Genomic DNA, 20,846 nt, shown 5'->3' with positions numbered 1-20,846 from the left:
CAATTTCGAGAACCCAGCCGGCGCCGTCGTAAACACATAATACGAGCTTTCGCCAATTTCTCTGCCCCTCTTTACATCCTTTTTTCCCCCCTCCACGACGACTTGATTCTCCCGCGGTGATCCATCAGATACCAACTCAGCCTCCTTTCTTCGAAGCATTTCGAATAATTCTAAATCAAGTATCAGCAGCAGCAGCGAGGGATAAGCCGGGAATTGCGCCAGAGTCCAGCCAAATTCCACAAGATTGCCCCTTCTGGAAGCTCATCTGGAACATCCCTGTTGGTGATCCAAGATCCGGTTAGAGACACTGCTCTCTCACTCTCACACACCCAGATATCCCCTGGCCAACCTTTTTGGAATCCCGTCCCTGATCCCAGCTGAGCCTACCTCTGGGCCTGACATGACCCTGGAACTTGGTCCCCATTCCGGCCGCCAAAGTGACCCGACAACTCCAAGGTCCCATCTCTCAACTGGATTCCAGTCCTTATCCCAAACACTTCACAACTCCCCTTGGGACACCGGTGAATAGTCTTGACCCTTTCCCCGACGTCTTCTGGTGCAACTGGAACACGCGCCTCAAGCAGAGATACACCATGGCTTCCGTCACTTCCCTGGACAAGGACCTGCGCAAGCTGCGCGCCGAAAAGTACACGCCCCAGGCCGCCGGCGAGGCAAAGTCCTGGATCGAGTCCGTCCTCGGCGAGAAGCTGCCCCAGCCCGATCTGCTCGATGCCCTCAAAGATGGCGTTGCTCTGTGCAAGTAAGTCCAGAGTCCATTATCCTGCCTGTCCTTCTCTTGTCGTAAAAGACTAACCCATGCCTTACCCCCAGGCTCATCAACAAGGTGCTGCCACCACCCGGCGTCAAGTTCAAGCAGTCGGCCATGCCCTTCGTCCAGATGGAAAACATCTCCATCTTCCTGCGATCGTGCAAAGCCCCGCCGCTGAACCTGCTCGAGCACGACGTCTTCTTGACTGTCGATCTTTACGAGCGCAAAGACCCCGCACAGGTGCTTCAATGTATCAGTGCCTTTAGCCGAGCCGCCAATGCCGCCAACCCCTCAGCAGTCCCGACAGTAATCGGTCCCAAGAACAACGCTCACAACAACAAGTCCGTTGTAAGTCCCCAGGCCACCGGCGGCGCCCCTCTGAAGAGCCCAGGTCTTCCCGCGCGCAACACCTCGACCGCCAGCAATGCCACCGTGTCATCCTTCAGCTCATCCTTCGGATCATCTCTCCAACCGACGGCGTCGCCTTTGGTTGCGCAGAAGACGGGAGGTTCGGTAGCGAGCAGCCGATGGGGCGCCAAGTCCCCAACCCTCAGTGCCACTACCCCCTCTGTATCGGGGAGCGTCAGCAGCTGGAGCAACAAGAACCACGAGGGCACCACGTCCCCGGCCTGGAACATTGCCCAGTATGGATACATGGGCGGTGCGAGTCAAGGCACCATGGGCGTTTCGTTCGGCGGTCGTCGACAGATTACCACTGCTGCACCGCACGTGCCCAGCGTACAGGAAAAAGAGCGGAAGCGGAAGGAAGCCGAGGCAGAGGCGGAACGCAAGCGCAAGGAGGAGGAACAACGGAAGAAGGCCGAGAAGGAGGCCGCCGAGGAGCACGCTCGTCAGGAAGAGGAACGCAGGTGGGAGGTGGAGACCCGTAAGGCCCGTGAGGAAGAGCGCAAGAAGCTCGAGGAGGAAAAGCGACGTTGGCAGGAGGAGGAACGTCAGTGGAAGCTCGATCAGGAGAAGCGACGCAAGGACGAAGAGGAGGCCGAGCGACGACTGCAAGCCGAGCTGAAGCAGGAGGAGGAGAAGAAGCGCGCCGCCGAGAAGCAGATCCAGCAGCAGGCACAGGCACAGGCACAGGCACAGGCACAGGCACAGGCACAGGCACAGGCACAAGCACAACATACCCGCGAGAGGAGCGATCCCCGGCTGCGCGGCCAGCTACTCAGCCAGTACCAGGCCGAAGAGTCCCGAGACAAGGAGCGGATAAGAGAGCTCGAGCGGGAACTCGAGAAGGCCCGGAGGCGGGAGGCCGAGTACGAGCGCGAGCGCCAGGAACGCAGCCGTCGACTCGGCGTCAGCAGCGGCGACGACTCGGACGAGAAGCAGCGCTCCCGCAGTCGTCCTGCTCGGCCCATCAGCAGGCAAGATTCGTGGAGGCCGCGCGACGAGCGGCGGTTCTCTAGCAGACCTCCGTCGCCTCTAGTGCAGGACATCCTCGACGGATACCTCGATAGCCCCGTTCAGCCGGCAGCCGGAAGCCGGTCCCCCCGACTAGCCCTCTCCCCACGCCCACTACCCGACCCGACCTCGCCGTCCAGACCGCTCCCGATCCCCGCGAACCCCATGCTCTCGCCCCCTCAGAAGCTTACTGCTCAGCGAACCGGCGGTGCCAACGGCGAGAACAAGGGCAACGGCCTATCCCCCGCCCTCCCCATCCGGCCCAACCACACCGGCAACAGCCGCCCCCTTCCCAGCCCGCACGCCGCCGGCACCTCCCCCCTTCAAGTTCGCGGTCAACAACCCGTCACCCCTACCCAACCTCAGCCTCACGGTAGCAAATCCCCCTTCAACAAGCCACGCTCTCCGTACTCGCCCACCCAAAAGACCGGAGGCGGGTTTGCCGCCCTGTCTCTTCTGGAAAGGGAAATGGAGCTCGAGCGCCAGCGCCAGCGCGAATGGGAGGAGGCGCAGCAGGAGACGGCCAATGCTGTCCGCGCCGACGAGGGAGTGAATGGAATCGGCGGAGGCATTGGTGGCCGCTGGGACGTCGGCCAGTGGGCCGGGTTCACCGGTGGTGATTCGCAGAATCGGGGCAATCAGGGGATCGGAGCGGGGAGGAGACCGATTGTAGGGCCGAGGCCCTTGCCTAATTTGCCGCAGTAGACTTGGGTGAAGGCGGAGGACGGAGCTTGGAAGAAAATGAGAATGGAGAGACAGAGGGTGGGTTGAGTTAGAGAGAGGGAGGGGCTGGTGGGATTGCAATGACAGAGAGAGGAGAAGAGAGAGAGAAGAAAGTATACCCATAGTTTTGTCGTTTTGTCGTTTGCCTATTTTATAGTTGGCAGGTTGGCAGTCTGTAGTATTGCAATAATTGCAGTAATTGCAAACAGGAAAGAGGTTTCCTTTGAAAAAGTATAGGGAAACAAAAGGAGAGAAGGCGATTGTTAGAGGAAAAGGGGGATATGCCATCATTATTTAGTATTCTCCTTTCTTACCGTCTATGTATCTGTTTGAGACTGTGGACCGCCGTCATCCGCGCGTCTCGAGGTAATTAGGGTTTTTAGGTTATAGGAAGATTTTACACAAGATCATCACGTTTATTCATTTGATACCTGCAACTCACCGTTAGCTGTTGGTTCATGCCATGCTTCGTTCGACATATATTCTAATCTTATTTACTTGGGTGGCGATTCTTGGATGTTCAGACATTTGACTCTCTGAAGGTCTAACAACAACCAACACCTCGCTTCGACCCAACTCACCTCGATTCAGTTGAATTAGACTGATAAACTGTAGCAACCGACATGTACATAAAAACGACACTCTTGCATCTCGCAGGGAAGACTTTCACGCTACCATCAAAACAGCCAGCCACTTAATCCACTCCGATAAAAGCACACTCACTCATAAACATCCAGCATATCAGATAGCAAGCAGCCCCTTTGAACACCATTCATTTCCTTTCCAATGCAGTAAACGAAACAAATGCATATATAGATACAGATACACATAAAATACAACACGCATACCTATGCAAACGCATCCCAAAAACTTCCAACCTTTGTTATGTAAAATCCAGAAAATAACCGCCGCCATAAATGATGTAGCCAACTCCTGCACCATCCACTGAGCCACTCACTTTCCATTCCATACTGATACAGTCAGTTACTCCATATATACACAGTAACAGTACACTATACGCTCCAATCCATGTTACACACTTCATCCACACTTCATCCAGAACACTCATCTATACATATCCACATTGCTTTCCCCTTCTTCTCTCGCTTTTCACTCAATCGTAAGCATTCTCTTTTCTCCAAGCGGACCAAGCGGACCACAAGTCTACCTTACCCTACCGCTGCTGCGGCCAATAAACATGCGCCGGTTTCCAAACCCTCTTCTTCCCATTAACCACCGGACCATTCGCCCCATTCGCCCCAACCGCTGACGGATCATTCGCCCCAGCACCGGCGTTAGCTGTAGTAGCATCAGCAGTCCTCACAGCCTCGGAAACGGACATGACCTCCTTTTGGTCTTTGGAAAAGACGCCGGAGGGTAACTTCTTCTTGGGGGCGGTGTAAGGGATGATGGGGGTTTTGCGGGGACGGCGGGGGCCGCGCTTTGTTGGTGTTGTTGATTTGGTCTGTTTGATTTTGGTGTCGGTTACGGTTGTGGGCGTGGTTGTGGGAGTGGGAGTAAATGGTGTGGCGGTAGGGATAGGGGTAGCTTCCTCGGGGGTCTTGGGAGCAGCGGTTGGTAGCTCTGTGGACGGTGAGGAGGAGAAGGAAAAGGTGCTGACGGCAGAGGCAGCGGTACTCGTCTGGACTAGAAATGCCACCGGCGAGCACAGGGTCAGACTGGTCGTTTCTAGACCTGACGAGTAGCGGTAGCCTCGGTAGCTTCAACTGCGCGGATGGCAATGGATGCAAGGGCATCCAGCTTTGCGGCGACGGAGGCCTTGGTGCCTGGCGAAGTCTTGGAGACGGCTTCGAGACTGGCGGCGATCTTGGGGTCGTCGAGGGAGGGGAATGGTTCCTCGTCTTTGTCTTTTCTCTTCGAGGCTGATTTGGTTGTCTTGTTGGTTTCCTTCTTGGTGTGCTCCTTGGGGATCGACTTGGTTTCCTTCTTGGTTTCCTTCTTGGTTTGCTCCTTAACCTCCTTTTTGGTTTGCTCCTTGGGGATCGACTTGATTTCCTTCTTGGTTTCCTTCTTGGTTTCCTTCTTGGTTTCCTTCTTGGTTGGCTCCTTGGTTTGTTCCTTGGGAATTGACCTGGGGATTGACTTGGGGACCGCAGCCGTCTTGGTGTCAGCGACGAGCCTGGCAGCATTGGCATTGGCCTCCGCCATGGCTTTGCCCTGGGCTTTGACTTCCCTCGTAGTGTGTTTATCAACGCCAGCGGCGAAGGACTCCATTCTTGATGCATTCGAGAGAGAATCAAGACGGCTTGCGACAGATTGTTTCGAAGCAGAAGCAGCGGCAGCTGTTCGTATCCCCCCCATAACGGAATCTAGACGGTTCGCAGCGGAATATTTTGAAGGAGCCGTGACGGTGCTTTTCGGAGCTTGTACAGGGGCGTGGCACTTGTGAGGGTTGATAGGTACTCGTCCGTTAGGCATCAAAAAGTAGCCACCATACGGTTCACTGTATCTTGTTTCCGCGATAATCCGCTTCAGCTCGTCATCAGAGTTGGTAATCTGCGCCCGGATGAACCGCAGGAAGGCTTGGTGATCGCTGCCCTCCGCCCTCTTGCGAAGTGTCTCCATCACAGGCACACGAGGTTTGTACTGGATGTTGTCCAGCCGAGGCGCATATTGAGACTCTGGCACAATGCTCTCGTCCAATTTTGCTGCTTCTCCCTTGTCCAAAAGCTGAAAGATGTCAATGCTCTCGCCATGCGGGATCGGTACCGGGTTACTAGGCGTAATACAGTCCATGTCGACCTCCTTCCGAAGCACGTGGTCAATATCCACGGCGCTGAAGAAGGCGCAGGATTGAGGCAGATCTTGAATACCGACTTGCTGTGCGAACATGACGCGGGTCCACAGGTTGGCAATCTGCAGCGCCATGGCTACCCGATACTTGTCGTGTTCCTCGGCAAGGTACCGGATTTCGTCGTGTACGGTGATGGTCAACCGACAGGCGAGGTTGAAGCGGCGGGTGAGATAGTCCATGGCGATGATAAGCAAGTGAAGGTAGTCGACTCCACTAGACTGGATAGCCCAGTTGATACGCGAGGTCAGGAAACCACCCTTGCTAACCCAGCGGCTCATGAGGGCCTCTGTGATGCCCGCGCCGAGGACGGGGGTACGAGGACGCTCTTGCTCGGCAAACTCTTCAAGCATGTTAAACACGAAGGACTCGGTGCCGCCTCGCCAGAAGGGTCGCTTGTAGAGAGACTTGCGGTTAGTCTTAGCACCCTTGGTAGCGTCGTAGAGCTTGGTCGCGATGGTAATCGTTTCCGCCTCGGTCAAGCTAGGGTTGAACTGCCGGAGAAGCTGAGAGGCGAATTTGAGACCGGCACCGTAGATACGACCGTAGTTAAACACTTTTGCGTCGTTACGGGTGATGCCCAGAATGGCAGCTGTTCGGCTGTGGAGATCAGTGCCCTGGGATTTGGTACCCTCAAGGGTCATGAAGCCGATGGCATTACCACCATGAAGTTTGAAAGTGGCATCTCCAACCACCGATGCGATCCAAAGTTCTTCCGAGTCAACATCGGCGCCGACAAAAACGTAACCTGGTGGTGCGCGAACCATGGCTTTGAGTTCTGATCCAACACGGTTCTTCTTGGCGTTGGATGCCGTCAACCATGTTCTCTCGACCGCACGACGAGTGATGGTACCCATAGGAATGAGCTGAGGGAGGATAAATCCTCCAACAGGGGTATCGTCGTCTGCGCCCTTGGTAGCAAACCTCTGTGAAGGAGGAAGTTTATCTTCATAAACTACCATCTGATTCTTGATTCTCTCCCGCGCACTGATCCAGTACGAACAGGAAGCATTCATCTCCAAAGCCTCCTTTGCGTACGGGTACTCGGAAGAGAGGATACCCTTTTCGAAGTAGGCAAGATAGCCCTTGGCCATCGGGTTGGCGCATCTGGCAGTCGGGCCATCTTTGTGAGGAAGTTTGAAGTACCTGTGATCAAAATCCACCCTGAGTCGCTCATCGAGGTCCGGGTCATCAAACTCAATAGGTGTCATCTGGCGCTGGATGAAGGTCGCTGCTTCTCCTCGTGGCACCCGGAACGTCCAGCCATATTGATCAGACCAGAATAAGGGGTAGCCTTCCCACGACAGCTTGAGAAGCAAAGGTGCTACCCGTGTACGGACGGTGAGATTGACGAACTCGTGTCGAGCCTTTCTATTTTCGTGTTCTTTGCCAGGTAGGTCGATGACCGAGAGATTCTTTGGGATTTTTGGGATCAGATCCTTGTACCATTGGGGATATCCGGGTAGCTTCTGGTTCAAGGCTGGCCGCGGCGGGTCACTCTTCTTCTGTGGCTTAGCCCACTTGATCTCCTGTCCTGACCAGTCTAACTGGCTCAACCAAGGGTCATTCAGATATTTCTCGGGGTCATTTTTGTAATCCAACGTCTCCTCCATAAGGGTAAGAAGGCGCTCTTGAACGCCGTGTAGCATTTGCATATAGGTGGCCTCAGCTGTCTCGATATAATGATCCCAGGTCTTGTTGACTGGCAGAATAACAGAGGAGAGGTGTCGTAAAGCGGCAAAGCTGACAGGGTGAGGGCAGGTTTTGAGGAAGTTGGGAAAGACGACCTGGTAAACTTGGTGGGTGACTTGAACATCTGCCGCGCAGTACGTCAAGAGGTCGTCCAGCTGGTCCAGAATCACATTCCTATCTGTTTCGGCAAAAACATCTCTGATTTCTTTATCGATCTTGACGTTGAGATGGAACTGGGCCACGTCACGTAGAGAGTTGATGGAGCTTTTGTTGACCCAGAGGTCGGCCTCCTCGGCAGTGAGCGAGCCACCGTGCAAGAGTCCTTGCAACTCGATACTGGCATTTTCCGCTTCGCCCTTCTCCCGCCGCTCTCTGGCCTTCTTGTGCTTCATCCACGTCGGTCGTTGTTGGGAGCACATTCCGTTCACGGCAACATGTAGAGACATGGTGTCGAGAAAGAAGTTCCTCGTCTGCTTCAAGTCGTACTCCTCGAGGATCTTGGCGCGGTCGTAGCCGATGTTGTGTCCCGTAATAATTCTCTCGACGGTTGGATCGCCCATTGGTATCAACTGGCACTTTTCCTCCGTCTCTCCAAGCAGCCACGGCGACAGCCAAGCATACCAGGCGTCCGGAGTACCAGCACATGCCATGACAGCATAGGGATTATCCTTGTACATGACCTCGACATCGAAGCACATCATGTTGCCCTCGGGCAGAACGTTGTACTCTGTCGTGCCATTGCAGTTGTACTTGGTCCAGCCACTCCTCCGGACCCAGGTTGTCGGCTTCGGAGGCAGGTCGACGGCTGCGAACTCCCTGGCGTGGGAGAGGAAGGGTTCGGCGGCGTCGACGCCCAGCTTGTGGAAGTGCTCGTCGAGGGTTTCGCCCACCAAGGATGGCAGTTCAAAAGCAATGGGAGGGGTCTTGTCGGTGGTCTTTCCCAGCAAGTCGTGACGGGCAAGATGGTCCTTGGCCAGCTCGATGAGTTCGGGGGCTGGAGGGTCGGTGTTTCCGCGGGGGAAGAGCTGCTTGTAGAGGTGCTCGCTCAGCTGCTGGACACCGATCTCGTTATGGCGGGCGGTGGAGGGGATGGCGAGGCCGTTGCGCTCGAGCACTTGGGCGACGGTCGAGTCCCATCGTAGGTGTCGCAGTTGTCGAGGGTGTCGGGAAAAGAGATTGGATCGGCGGAGGACTCGGGCAGCGGTCGCAACAGTCGCATTTGGAACCGCCCGGCAGCGGACGGGGGTCAGCATTCTAGAGGATAACCAGCTAGAGGTCGGGTATCAAGTCATGGTAGGCTGTGTGGGTTTCGGACCGGAAAGTGGTGATATGCTACGGGGGCCGGATGAAGAGACTGAAGTGCCGTGGTTGTGGAAGTGGTGGTTGAGGGCGATGATTGCGGGGCGGCGGCCGAAGTCCATCATCGATGTCATGGGCATTCGCAGAAAAAAAAAAAGCTTAGAAAGGTTCCAGTCCGGGTCCATGCCAATCCTCCAGTACAGGCACGCTAGCCAGGGTATGTAGTGTACCCGACTTGTACCCAAGTACCTCTAAGGAACCGTCGACCAGATGGGCGTGCACAATACGGTAGTCGGATTGCGTCTCTTTTTGAAGTCGATATCTCACTTTATTTAACCTGAGCTGTTCCTGTTTGCTTATCTGTTAAATCTTAGTGCAATCTTTTATTTTGGACTTGTTCTTTCTGTGCGCTGTGCAAAAAAACACGAGGAGTCTCGCGCAATTCAAGGGCCACTAAATACCTAGCGGACTCGGACTGCCGCTGAAGAGGGACCCGGAATGTGGAGGACCATGCTTTGTAGGTAGAGGTACCTTATGGAAGCTTTCAACTGGTGCCCAGTAGAACCCTCGCTGACGAAACATGTCGTCTATTTCTCAAGTCTTTTGGTAGATAAGCCTGGATTTCGTATGGCAGTATGATCATCATAGCCTCCACATCGATAACACAGAACAATCGAGTCCAGATCGATGACCAGCTCGGTGGCCAGGTATGAGAAACATCATGACAAATCAACCGCAAACAGAAAGATTCACGATGGTGTTAGTGTCGATCCACTCCTGTACCTGCTTGGCTCTCCCCGATTGGCCTAAAGGAAAATGGCAACGTCATTGGCTACCCGTTAGTACTTCGGCCTGCCACTCTCTAGCCCGGCCCCACACCTCCGTAAGGGTCCGGATGGGGTTCGGGCGCGATACTTTGACAACTCTACGGACAGCCAATGTGAAGGACATGATGTAGTGATACATACCTAGATTGACACTTGGGTTCTCAATGATGAACGAGTGAAAGGTACAAACTACCTACTCACTCAGCTTAAAGGGCAGAATGTTCGACACATAAACCCTTAACCCTACCTTTGGTGGAACAATGATTGAAGCCTTGTGTGCTGTTACCAAAGATCGAAAAAAGAAGACGTGGAGACCTCGGGTGCAGGCATTTACATCTCTGGTGAGACATTGAACTGTCAGTCTATCTTGACATGGAGGCTTCGAGGCCATTGTCAGTCAGCGTTAGAATGAAATTCAAGTTGACGACAAAAACGGGTTATTTGCTAACGACAAGTTCAAAGTTGTTCCTATCTGTTAGCAGCCTACACCACATCTATATGTGAGTTACTAACGTTCGTTAGCGCGTGCCTTTGTGCGCAGGCGTGATCCAATCCGCACATCCCGAGTCTTTGCACTCCATAGCATCTGTCACTTCTTCCCCGTCATAATTGCCCGACCAAAGAGGCTTGAGGAGCGCGCTGTTCATCAACTGATTCCACTCCTCTTTTTTTCCTCCTCTTTTACTTAGAGAGCTTAGGTAGACAAACACTTCCTTTCACTTTAGGTTGCTGGACTTCGATCCCCTCTCCGTCACAGCTTACCAACTCTCTCCAAACAGCCGGCTCCTTTCCTTAGTTCTATACAATTTCAGCTCTGCGACTCCAATACCCATCGTTCCGCTCTTTTCCGTATATAGCATTGCTAGCGGCTGCCCTTGTTCTCTTCCGTCCCAGGTATTTGTCTATAGCCCATTCACTTTCGTTTGGCCGGAACATTGCAAGCAAAGAGGGACGGCCACCGTCCTAAAGTCTACTCGCCACCGCAACAAACGCACGAACGAACGGATTGGAATCCCATCTTCACCAATTTCTTTTTTTGTCCGAGCCTCTACCTTTTGCTCCGGCATTTTGTCGGCAAGCCTCCCGGGGGCCATGGATGACGACTTCCCCTTCAGTGATGCGGCCTACGACGACATTTTTGCAGGTACTTGCTTACTTTACTGCGCTTCCATCTTTCTCCCGCCTCCAACCCACAACCTCAATCCTTTTTCTGAAATACCTACCTCCCCCTTCAGCCATACCATACCTTGCCCCTACCACATTGTCTGAGCTGTGTGTATCTAACAAGTCGCGGCGCTTCGCCCAACGCAAAAAGACCTTGACCCCGACGCTATTCCACCACCGCTGTCCAGTGTAGCGCACCCAAACCCTGGCGGTATTCCTCAGTCACTCCCTTCCTTGGCGCCTCTGCTGCAACAATATCCGGCCCCGAACCAGAACTTCAACTCGGACAACTCTCAAGTTCACAACATCCCTGGGCAAACCACAAACACATTGCCCTCACTCTCAATTCAACTCCAAGGCTGCTCTCCAGCAAACTTGTACACAACCCCGCGAAACTCGTTACCCTGTCCTCACCCGCAAACCCGCTCTCAGCCCGGCCGTTACCTCGACAACTGCCAATCCCAACCCGCCCATTTGCCGCCGGCTTCTAACGCCCTACCACCACCTCGACTGCTGCCACCCTCGCTCTCTTTTCTGCTTCCTGGTTCTTCCTCTACCCCAAACAACAGAGGAACCAGCTTCTTCAACAACACCCACCCCACCTTCAGCACCAACCTCGCCATAGGCTCGCGCGCGCCTGGTCTACCCGTCACCACCCATCGCGGCGATCGAGAACCAAATAGTGACGACTTTCTCAACGAGCTTGCCAGTCGAGACTTTTCCAGCCCTTCACATCCACCCCAGACTCCGAGACATCTTCGCGATCATCTGTCTCCTTCACGCCACAATTTCAACACCATGCCTTCACGGAGGGATGAATCCGCCGCCGAGGGCTCTAGGCGACGAAGCCGAGGCGCCTCTCACCATATCGCCAGCTTGCCCACGCTACCACCTCAGTCATCCGGGGCCCCAAAACGGAAAAGAGAAGACGGGCTAGAAACCAGGACAAACAAGCGAAAAGCGCACGTGTTGGTGTCCAGCGATGACGAGAAGGATCCGTTCGGGGACAACAACTTTATGGATGTGGTTGACTTGGCGGATACGGAAGAGGTGCCCGAGAGCATGCGAGCGAAGCCCAAGCCCAAGAACGAGATCAAGCTGAGCGCCTTCCAGTGTGTCATTTGCATGGATAATGTTACGGGCTTGACGGTTACGCATTGTGGTAAGCTTTTCTCTCTCCTTTGCCTATACTTACCATTTCACCCTTTTGTTTGTTCATAGCTAACAGATATGGTAATTACCCACCAGGTCACCTCTTTTGCTCCGAATGTCTCCATTCCGCCCTAACCATCGATCCAACAAAACGAACATGCCCAGTGTGTCGCCAAAAGATCGATAAAGCCCCGTCAGGCGGCAAGTGGACCTCAAAAGCGAAGGGTTACTACCCGCTTGAGTTGAAGCTGGTTACGAAGAAGAGCTTGGGAAAGAGGGCCGCCCAATGACGGCCCCATTAGTGGATATTGCGAAGAAACCACTCCACCACCTTGTCAGCCGGATCAAAGCGACGACGGACAAAGTGGTTGTCGATATACGAGTATTTGTCCGAGCATATAAGGGTTGGCGGCGACACGCAAGAGCTGTGTTGTGACCTGGCAGGACATGATGCCACAACATCAGAAGAGAACGAAGAAGCACAGCCGTGCTGCCGAGACCATATGGCATCGATATGCCTGAACAAGCCGCTGCAGAGATCAGTTGGCAATATGAGTTCGAGGTGGCACCGGCTCAGGGCAGCTTTGGATGACTTGGATGGCAACTTGATCATCCAAACTGCTCTTCGACCAGGCCACAACTTTCGCAGACCAATTGGCGCCCCAGCTATCCCTCAAACATCAGCCGTCAAGAGGTGCCGGATCTGTAGGACTAGCCCTGCCGTTTTAGTTTATATATATCCTGAGACGTTCCTACTACTTATCTCACTATTCCTGGATACAAGCCCGGACAGAAAAATATAGTCCGATAGAGGAGGGAAACAGATATTGCTTTGGCGTTGTGCCTTTTTTTACCGTGGAGGAATCGCCGTCGGATAGGGGGTCGGCTGCCGGCGATACGGCAGCGAAGCGCTGGAGAAGCGTGGACATCAGCCAGCCAGCAGCAGCAGCAGCAGCAGCAGCAGCAGCAGAAAGATAGCTAAGCGGCTCGGTAGGAGACAGACATTTCCTTTTTCATCTGGTCGTCGGTTATTTGGTCGGTTGGCTTCTTTCGGACGGAGACCTAGTTCTACCATAGCGGGAAAGGGCAAGGGATGCATGCATAGGCAAAGGAATGGACGAACGGATGGATGGATGGATGGATGGATGGATGGATGGATGGATGGATTGATTAAGGGCATAACTTACGGCGTTATAGAAGACGAAAGATGCAGATGAAGAAGGACCAAGATGTCTTCTTTTGTCTGTGTGATAGATACCCCCTCCCCCCCCTTCTTTTTTTTTTTTTCTTTTTTTTGCTTTATTCGAGTGTGTGTCTGTGTTGCGGAGTTTCTTTGTTCGGTACATACTATATTATATTATATGGAGTCTGGTCTGTTAGACGGGAGTATACTGGAGTATTGCTCTCTAGACTAGCGCCTGCCTACTCATACTCATACTCCTAAATTAGCATATGGACGGACGGCAAATTCAATGACAATGGCAATGGCAACGATCTGGTATGATTGCTGTTAACAGAACACATACATACCTCTCTCCATCTCTATGGTGCGTTGCTATGCTGATTGCGTGTGAAGATAAAACATGGATTACCTGGGTGATGAAGTACAACCGACTCTGGTGTTCTGAAAAGGAAGGGGAAAGGGGAAAGCACCAAGCAAGCAACATTTCAAATCCGCATCAGACTCTACCTTAGACCTATGGTACGCTGCACGCTGCTTGACAGACCGAAACAGAACCCGCAAACCAAAAATCAAAGATCGAAAGACCGAATAAAAAATAAAAACTGGGCTTGCAGTGCTGCTGCCAAACATGGAAATGTGTAGAAACCTAAACCTAAAAATGACAACTAACACGATAATACCAGTACACAAAACTCCCTTCCCTTTCCTACCCTTTCCTCGATGCTATGACAATGACAATGACGCCATTTCTTTTTCTCTTTTCCTCCTTCTCCTGTTCTTCTTCTTCCTCTGCCTCTTCCTGTCATCTTTCACTCACGACACTCTATCCAGTATGCCAGTATGCCAGTATGCCAGTATCCCCACCCATCTTCCCATGTCAACTGCTGCTTCCGCTCTGCTCTCTCATTTCAACTTCTCAAGCGAGACCATAACCTTCTTTGCTCGTTGGCTGGTTGTTGGTTGTTGATGATGATGTTGGGGACAACTCTAATCTTAATGAAAGAGTAAATCCCCCTTGGGCTTCTTCTCAGCAGGCATTTGCTCTTCTTCGAACTATTTTTTTTTTGGCGAAACGCGTTAGCAAATATTCCCTCCCTCATTCTCATGCTTAATTCAAGTAACAGGAATCAGAAAAAACTCACCTCCAAAAACCCCGTAGCCTGAATCAACAACATGAACGCCTCGGCGAGCTCATCCACCCGCTCTTCCAGCTCCAGTTCCAGTTGGACTTCACTCCCCTGCTTGTTATCCCCACCATTGGTAACAGTGCTTCCGTAAGCACTCCCATTGACAGCCCTCATCGAAACACCACCATTTCCAGCGTTACCCTGACCAGAACCAGAACCAGCACCACCAACAGCACCAGCACCGATCCCCACACTCCTCTTCAAAACCTGCACCACCAACCCCCTCGCCGCCTGCAAAAACTTGCGTCCCTGCAACGCATTATGGCTTCCGCGTTTCTTGCCGGCCATGACCGCCGCACTGACAATCCTTGCGAGGTAGACCAAAAGGGTGTAATGTCTTTCCATGGCGCGAACGGTGTTGGTCTCGGTTGTCGAGGAGCCGGTAGCAGAAGAAGAGGATTGTTGTTGCTGCTGCTGGCGAACTAAAAGTTCGGGATCGGTAGAAAATACACCGGATACTTCGAGGGCGCGGAAGAGGTTCGCTTGCAGGACGAACTTGGAGCCGAGCTTGGAGCGGCAGAGGGCGAGGAGGAGGGAGAGTTTGGAGAGGAGGTATTGGCTGTCTGTTGCGGATTGATGTTGGGTGGGGAGGGCGAGTTGTTGTTGATGGTGAAGGTGGGCGGAGGAGGGTTGGGGTTGCGGTTGGGATTGTGAAGAGGAAGAAGAGGAGGCGACGGCGGACCAATCCTGCAGAATGGTCTTGAGGGAGTCGACGAGGACGCCGATGAAGTTGAGACGGTTGAGGGTGTTGATGACGAAGGAACCGTCGAGGTTGTTGGTGTGCTGCAGACCGGAGACCGTGGTGGTGTGGTCAAGGTGGACGAGGGCACCTAACAAAATCATGGCGGCGGTTTGGCACGTCGAGTCGGAGCCGTAGGCGTCGTCGCAGATGACGTTGAGGAGACGGTCGCCGTAGGCTTGGATGGCCTTGATGGCGCGGGAGCGGGCGGTGGCCAGGGCGTTGCTGGTCGTGGCGCCGGTGTGGTCCGTGGTCTTGTCGACTACCGAGGTGAGGTAACGGTAGCAAATGGAGTAGTAGATGGCGCGCAGGTCGGCGCTGCCAACCCAGCTGGCGATGGAGGTGAGGCACACCTGGAACAGCTGGAAGAGCTTATCGCTGATGAGGTTGCCGATGTCCTTGTCGGTGACGCCGTCGCCGTTGCTGTCCGAGAGGTCGAGCTTGAAGAGCAGCACCTTGGCCACGCGGGCGAGCTCAAAGGCCTCGGCGGGGCTGAGGGTGCTGAAGGCTTCGAGGCTGGGGAGAATGGCTTGCAGCGCTTGGAGGAGGAAGGCCATCTTGGGCGTGCCCTTGAAGTCGTTGGCCTCGAACATGACCAGCAGGATGTTAGTCCATGCCCGGAGCACCTTAAGCCGGTGGGCGCTGAACTGCTTCTGGCGGTTGTGGTAGACGACATATTCGAGCAAGAGGCTCTGCTCGCGGTCCCAAGCTGCCAGCTCGTCTTGCGCGATCAAGGCCCGGGTATCCTTCTTCTCCGGATTGTCCCGGTTGAGCCTCTCAGCGCGCTTGAGCAAAGCCAGCTGGTGGACTTTGTGGATGTCAAACTGTGAGCCGGTGATCGCGTCCTCCTCGACGCATGGGGTGAGGTCGATGTCCCTGTAAATGTCAAACTCGGGCGAGGGGATATTCACAAAGTCGATGTTGAGGAAGTCAAAGAAATCAAAGATGTTAGCAATGTTGATAGGCTCATCGTCATCGACCCGGATCTGTCCGTTCAGCGCATCAAAGATTTGACGCTTGACGGTGGGTATCCGCTTCTGGGAGACACTGCAAAGCTCCTTGGCGATGTATTCAAAAGCCATGGCACGCGTCGCAAGGAACTCAATGTAGGAATGCGATGCGTCGGTAACCAGGAATTCGGGGGAAACCGCTTCAGCGCCGTCCCACCTGAGATGTGGCTGGACTTGTGGTTCTTGAAGTAAGGAGTGGAAGAGGAAGTTAGTAGCTCGCAACTCTTCCATGACCAACTTCGAAGAAAGGGGAGAACTCCACAGGATCTGGAAGATGCGAAGGACCTTCCGCTTGAGAGTGATCAGATAGCCGCGCATGCCCAACTCCTCTTGGTAGACTGACAGGCCAATGAAAGCGTTCAAAAGGCTATGGAATAGCGATCGCTGCATGTCAAAGGCGCCATTGTGTTCAATGGCAAGCCCGTTGATCTCACAACGGAAGCCGAGGAGCAAATGAGCAATGGTGGGTTTGTCGGGGTTGGCTTTGAGACACTTGTAGAGGAAATCGAGGATGAACATCTTGGTCCGGTAACCAGGCGATTCGGCCTCCTGGACGGGGTCGAGCGTCTGGGCGATGGTGTTGGCCAAGGATGCGGCGATTGATACACCTGCACCACCTCTCTCGAGCTGGACAATAGCCTTGTTGCGATGCGCGTGCCGACCATCGGGGTTCCAGGCTGAGATGATCTTGGAGGATGTCGAGATCTTCTCCAAGAGCTTGAGGGAGGCCCAGGTGAGATCAGGATTTCCAAGGTTGGTGAACCGGCCGAGATCCTCCACGAGAGACAGATGGTTCATGATGCCATCCTCAAAAGCGGAATAAGCACCACTTGCGACAGAGCGGCTTCGCTGTCCAAGCTGCTTCTTAATAAGAGGGCGGACGAGATCAAGATAAGTGTCCTGTAGCTCAATGACCTTGATCATGACCTGGACGGCTCGCAAGACACCCATAACAACAGGGGAATCGTGGGACGACTGTCCAAGGACATCCGCGTCTCTGTTGATGATGTCAACAAGAATGTTCACAACCTTTTCGTTGAACATCCACTCCATAACCCGGGCGAACGGATGCAAGCGCACGTAGGCTTCCAGACTTGAGGTAGGCATTGCGAGATCAACATTAACGTTGCTCTCGTTGCCCAGGACGATGAGGTCTTCGTTGAACGATGCCAGGGAAGCCAGGGCAAACTCGAGGCAGCTGAGCTGTAGGATCCTCAGCTGCATAGGGTCAGTGATATCTCTAGCCTTCTTGGTCAACACGAGACCAAAGACATAGTCCACATAGACATCAACACCGGACAGTCGGTTACTGGTGCCAAGCGCCTCCTTGAAAGGCAGCTTGTCGCAAAGCTCTCCGTCATCAACCGATGGCTGGATAAGAGAAATGAGCAGCTGGATGAAGGCAACGGGCTGCTCAAATCCATCACTGATGTCATCGAGAATAGCATCCATCACGGCCTGGGGACTGGGCTGCAGCATGGCCACGGTTCGTTGCGGGTCGGCCTTGGGGCCCCAACCTCCCACCAACCAAAGGTCGATAAAGTCCCACATGATTTCCGACTCCTGATGCGTCTTGCCATGCATAAGGGCTCGGAATGCGTTGAAGACACAGGCTCGGAGACGGCCGGGAATCTGCGCACTGGCCAGTCTAATTAGGGTTTCGGGCAGCTCAACGCTTGTGTCGAGAAGCAGGAGACCTCTGGCTACTGGGCTCTCATAGCCGAGTTTAGCAATGAGACGCAGGTAGCACTCCAGCATCATGGCAGATTCAGGCTCAGTCTCGGCTTGGTCGCTGCTGGGCTTTGCGTGATGACGGACAAGCTGAGACTGGGCTGGAAGCGGCTTGGTCTGGAGCTTCTCCATGAAGAACTTGAGTTCCTTGAAAATCTGGTTCCAAGTCAGGGACGCTGACCGTTTCAACTTGCCTCCCGAGTGAGTGGTTTCGTCGAGCAAGAAGTTGTGGGCCGCCGTTGCGCATTCTTCATTACCGGAAAGAGCTTGGAGCATCTCGCAGAATGCGCTGACCAGAGGGGTAGAAGCTCTCCTCGACGCCCAATTCAAAAAGCCGGAGAGGTTGCTTTCAGCATCTTCCCAGAAGGTCATGGCTGCATCGGGTCGGCCATCGTAGGCGTAGGCAATGATCATGAGGAACCGTTCCAGATCAAGGTCCTGCTCGTGTGTTTGGCTCAACTGGCGCTGCTCATCCTCCTCGGTCCTCAACTTACGCAGAACGTCTGGGATATTAGAGATGGCAGCATCGATGAGGACCTCGAGGTGGGTCATCAGAGTAGAGTGAAAATGGGGCGCGAAGGGGAGGGCTTCGGATGCCAGAGGCAGAGCCTTGCGCTGCAACCACTGACGCATTCCCCAGCGCGTAGGGTCCTGCCAGTCCTGGTTGTGCGCATGGCAATCGGCGGCCACGGCGAGAAGGAAGTCGAAGGCGCCATCTTTCAGGGCATCCATGAACTGTTTTGTCCTTTCCTCGTCCTCCTTGTCCAGGTTGATGCCCCGGGCCTCGTAGCCGGCGTAATCGTCATGATACCAGCCGCTATACTCGGCAATCCACCATGCACGCACCGCAGCGCCGAGACTCGGTATCGCCCAGACATCCTCGGCCGTCCTTCCACAGATGAACTCGTTCAGCTGTCGCACCGGCTCAACGTCCCCACCACCCACGTTGGAGCCAAAGATGGCGATGTAGGCGCCGAGTACCGCGATGAGATGTACTTGAGGGTGAGGTTAGTCTTTGCAAGTGTCCAGAAATAAGAGATCGAGATTGGCCGCTTACCTAGTAGGTGGTCGTATTTGTCTACTTTCCTCAGAAGCTGGATAAACTCGTTGAAGTCCTTGGACTCGGCCTGTTTCTTCTCGATGGCGGCACACAGTATGAGGGCCAAGGTTTCGTGCTGCTCTATTAGCTTGAGGCGCATGATCTCGGACGGTTCTTGCTGGTCCATCCGCTTGGAGACGTTGGGGTGAAACAGGACATTTTGAGCTGCCACCTTCTCCCCGATATTTTGCATGGTCGACCTGATGCCTTGGAGTCCGGCCACGCACTTGGGCACGATCTTCTGGGCACCAGCCTGGGCCTTGCTACCCTGAGCGGGAATGCCAAAGATCCTCTCGTCGACAACCTGACCAAAGCCTTCCTGCACGGAGGGGTCGATATCCTCGTCGTTTGCTATCTGGATGCAGAGGCGCATACAGTCGAGCAGGTAGCTCCGTTCGTTCTGGAAGCGGATGAGGCCGCACACCCACAAGGGACGGTCGAAGCTGGCCTGGTCGCCCTCGGCATCGGCATCGAGGAGAACGCGGGCGGCCTCGATTTCGTCGAGATCGAGCTCATCGGCAAGCTTAAGGGCGTCATTGATGAAGTTCTGGGTGACGGCATATTCCTGGTCCTCAACCTTGACCTTGCCGCTCTGCAGGTTCGTCCTGTGGGTGGCGTTGCGGGCCGGCTTGTCTAGGAATTTGCTGAAGGAATCGGCGTGCTGCTCGAGCAGCTGTTCGACGGTCTGGAGCTCCTCATAGCGCTGTTGGCTGACGGCCTGAAGCTCGGTGTGGAGGGCGTAGAGGGATTCGAATTTGCGTAGTTCGGCCATGGTCGTCGTCGTCGTCGTCGTCGGGTACCTCTAGGGAGGAGTGTTCGAGGGGAGGGGTGGGTTGGGCGTGTTGTCGGTGTCGGTGTCGGTGTCGGTGTTGGTGATCAAGCGCCTCAGCGCATTTTTCGAAGACTTGCTTGTGTGGAAGGCTGCGACGGCCGTGTGTGTGGTTTTGTTGCGCTTCCGTGATGCGCCCTCTCTCTCAATCCAATGCGCCTCGTGGATCGCGAATCTCGGTGGATGCTGGGTGTCTTGGTGTGGATGTCCCTCTTGTCGTGTTCTAATTAGTCCAAGCACGAGCCGGCGCGTGTTGGAGGATTTTTCGGGTGGTTCGTATGTTGGAGCAAGACTGCGAATTGGCGACAACCGAGTTGGTGACGCGCCTCACTTTTGTTGGAGAGAAGGACGATGCTGGGAAGCGAGAAAGAGTGCAGTGAACCAAGCAAAAGCGGGATGGAACCTGCAATTCTCCACGAAAGGCTGTCGCAGTCCAGGGCACTGATGGAACCTGAACAGTGGCAGCTTGAGGTGTCCCGCGTCGATTGCGACCAATGATGGCGGCAGAATGCGCTGCTGTCAATGGCAGCCAGCGGGTGCTACAGTGGGACGCCCGCGGGAAGGTGGTGCGGGAGTCGTGACGGCCGGGGCTTCTGACGGGCCCGGGGACGCTGGAAAAGTTTGGCGGTGAACGATTCTGCCGCGTTTTTGAGGCGCGCCGAGACGTTCCATTCGCATCGACTGTTTTGTTGTCGAAAGTCAACAGAGAGAGAAGGAGCTGTGACGCAGAGGTGGTCATAGCTTCACTAGTCGTACCTCTAGGTACCGGTAGGCACTAGGCAGTAGCATCAGTTCCTTCCTTTTGATGGTCAACAAGATGCACTCTTGGACTTGATAAGATTAAAAGAATTGAGAAGTTACCAGGCATCGAATTTTCACTCAAACTGCGAATCCTTTCTTTCTTCACCTTTTCTTCATGGGCATCTGCACCAAACCACCAAGCCGGAGGTTAAGACACGCGCACTTCTGCCCATTCAGCAACAACAACAACAACAACAACGGTCCTGTATCCAGTGTTTTATAGCGCCATGACACCCTTGTAGCAGCTGTTGCTTTTTTCCCGCCTCTCTTTCCATCAGCTTTCGACTTTCCCTTTTCCATCTCTTTTTTCTCTTCGCGGTACATATCCAAGTTATCAGAACATAAGAACCCTGCTACTCCATCGACGACCATAGCATCCTCTTTCCGGGTGGGACCAAGCGGCGAGACCGTGC

The 20,846-nt window shown here is 54.1% G+C and overlaps 4 protein-coding genes across 4 annotated transcripts; 2 read left to right on the top strand and 2 right to left on the bottom strand.

Moving 5' to 3' along the window:
• Positions 1–593: 593 nt before the first annotated feature.
• On the top strand, positions 594–2,890 carry SMAC4_06689 (uncharacterized protein; the record flags this gene model as incomplete). Its single annotated transcript, XM_003347808.1, has 2 exons — positions 594–760; positions 832–2,890. The coding sequence occupies 2 exons, from the start codon at positions 594–596 to the stop codon at positions 2,888–2,890; spliced, it is 2,226 nt and encodes a 741-aa protein (XP_003347856.1).
• A 1,192-nt stretch (positions 2,891–4,082) lies between these two features.
• SMAC4_06688 (uncharacterized protein) lies at positions 4,083–8,801 on the bottom strand (the record flags this gene model as incomplete). The annotated part of the gene is made up of 2 exons (XM_003347807.2): positions 4,604–8,801; positions 4,083–4,550 (listed from the first exon to the last, which is right to left on the bottom strand). The coding sequence occupies exons 1-2, from the start codon at positions 8,663–8,665 to the stop codon at positions 4,083–4,085; spliced, it is 4,530 nt and encodes a 1,509-aa protein (XP_003347855.1). The 5' UTR covers positions 8,666–8,801.
• A 1,349-nt stretch (positions 8,802–10,150) lies between these two features.
• Positions 10,151–12,752, top strand: SMAC4_06687 (uncharacterized protein). The gene is made up of 3 exons (XM_066090497.1): positions 10,151–10,682; positions 10,854–11,864; positions 11,951–12,752. Exons 1-3 carry the CDS (start codon positions 10,631–10,633, stop codon positions 12,142–12,144), a joined length of 1,257 nt encoding a protein of 418 aa, XP_065946747.1. The 5' UTR covers positions 10,151–10,630; the 3' UTR covers positions 12,145–12,752.
• Positions 12,753–13,196: 444 nt separating this feature from the next.
• Positions 13,197–20,674, bottom strand: SMAC4_06686 (uncharacterized protein). Its single transcript, XM_003347805.2, has 3 exons — positions 18,762–20,674; positions 14,180–18,699; positions 13,197–14,090 (listed from the first exon to the last, which is right to left on the bottom strand). The coding sequence occupies exons 1-3, from the start codon at positions 19,573–19,575 to the stop codon at positions 14,031–14,033; spliced, it is 5,394 nt and encodes a 1,797-aa protein (XP_003347853.1). The 5' UTR covers positions 19,576–20,674; the 3' UTR covers positions 13,197–14,030.
• Positions 20,675–20,846: the final 172 nt, after the last annotated feature.

This window comes from Sordaria macrospora, chromosome 4 (assembly GCF_033870435.1).
Source record: "Sordaria macrospora chromosome 4, complete sequence".
NCBI lineage: Eukaryota > Fungi > Ascomycota > Sordariomycetes > Sordariales > Sordariaceae > Sordaria > Sordaria macrospora.
This window is presented reverse-complemented; position numbering and strand designations above follow the sequence as displayed.

Coding starts and splice junctions, on each gene's coding strand:
- SMAC4_06687 (XM_066090497.1), top strand. CDS start 10,631: ATGGATGACGACTTCCCCTTCAGTGATGCGGCCTACGACGACATTTTT. Junction 10,683..10,853: donor CTACGACGACATTTTTGCAG/GTACTTGCTTAC, acceptor CAACGCAAAAAG/ACCTTGACCCCGACGCTATT. Junction 11,865..11,950: donor CTTGACGGTTACGCATTGTG/GTAAGCTTTTCT, acceptor ATTACCCACCAG/GTCACCTCTTTTGCTCCGAA.
- SMAC4_06686 (XM_003347805.2), bottom strand. CDS start 19,575: ATGGCCGAACTACGCAAATTCGAATCCCTCTACGCCCTCCACACCGAG. Junction 18,700..18,761: donor CAAATACGACCACCTACTAG/GTAAGCGGCCAA, acceptor CTCACCCTCAAG/TACATCTCATCGCGGTACTC. Junction 14,091..14,179: donor AGGCTACGGGGTTTTTGGAG/GTGAGTTTTTTC, acceptor AAAAAAAAATAG/TTCGAAGAAGAGCAAATGCC.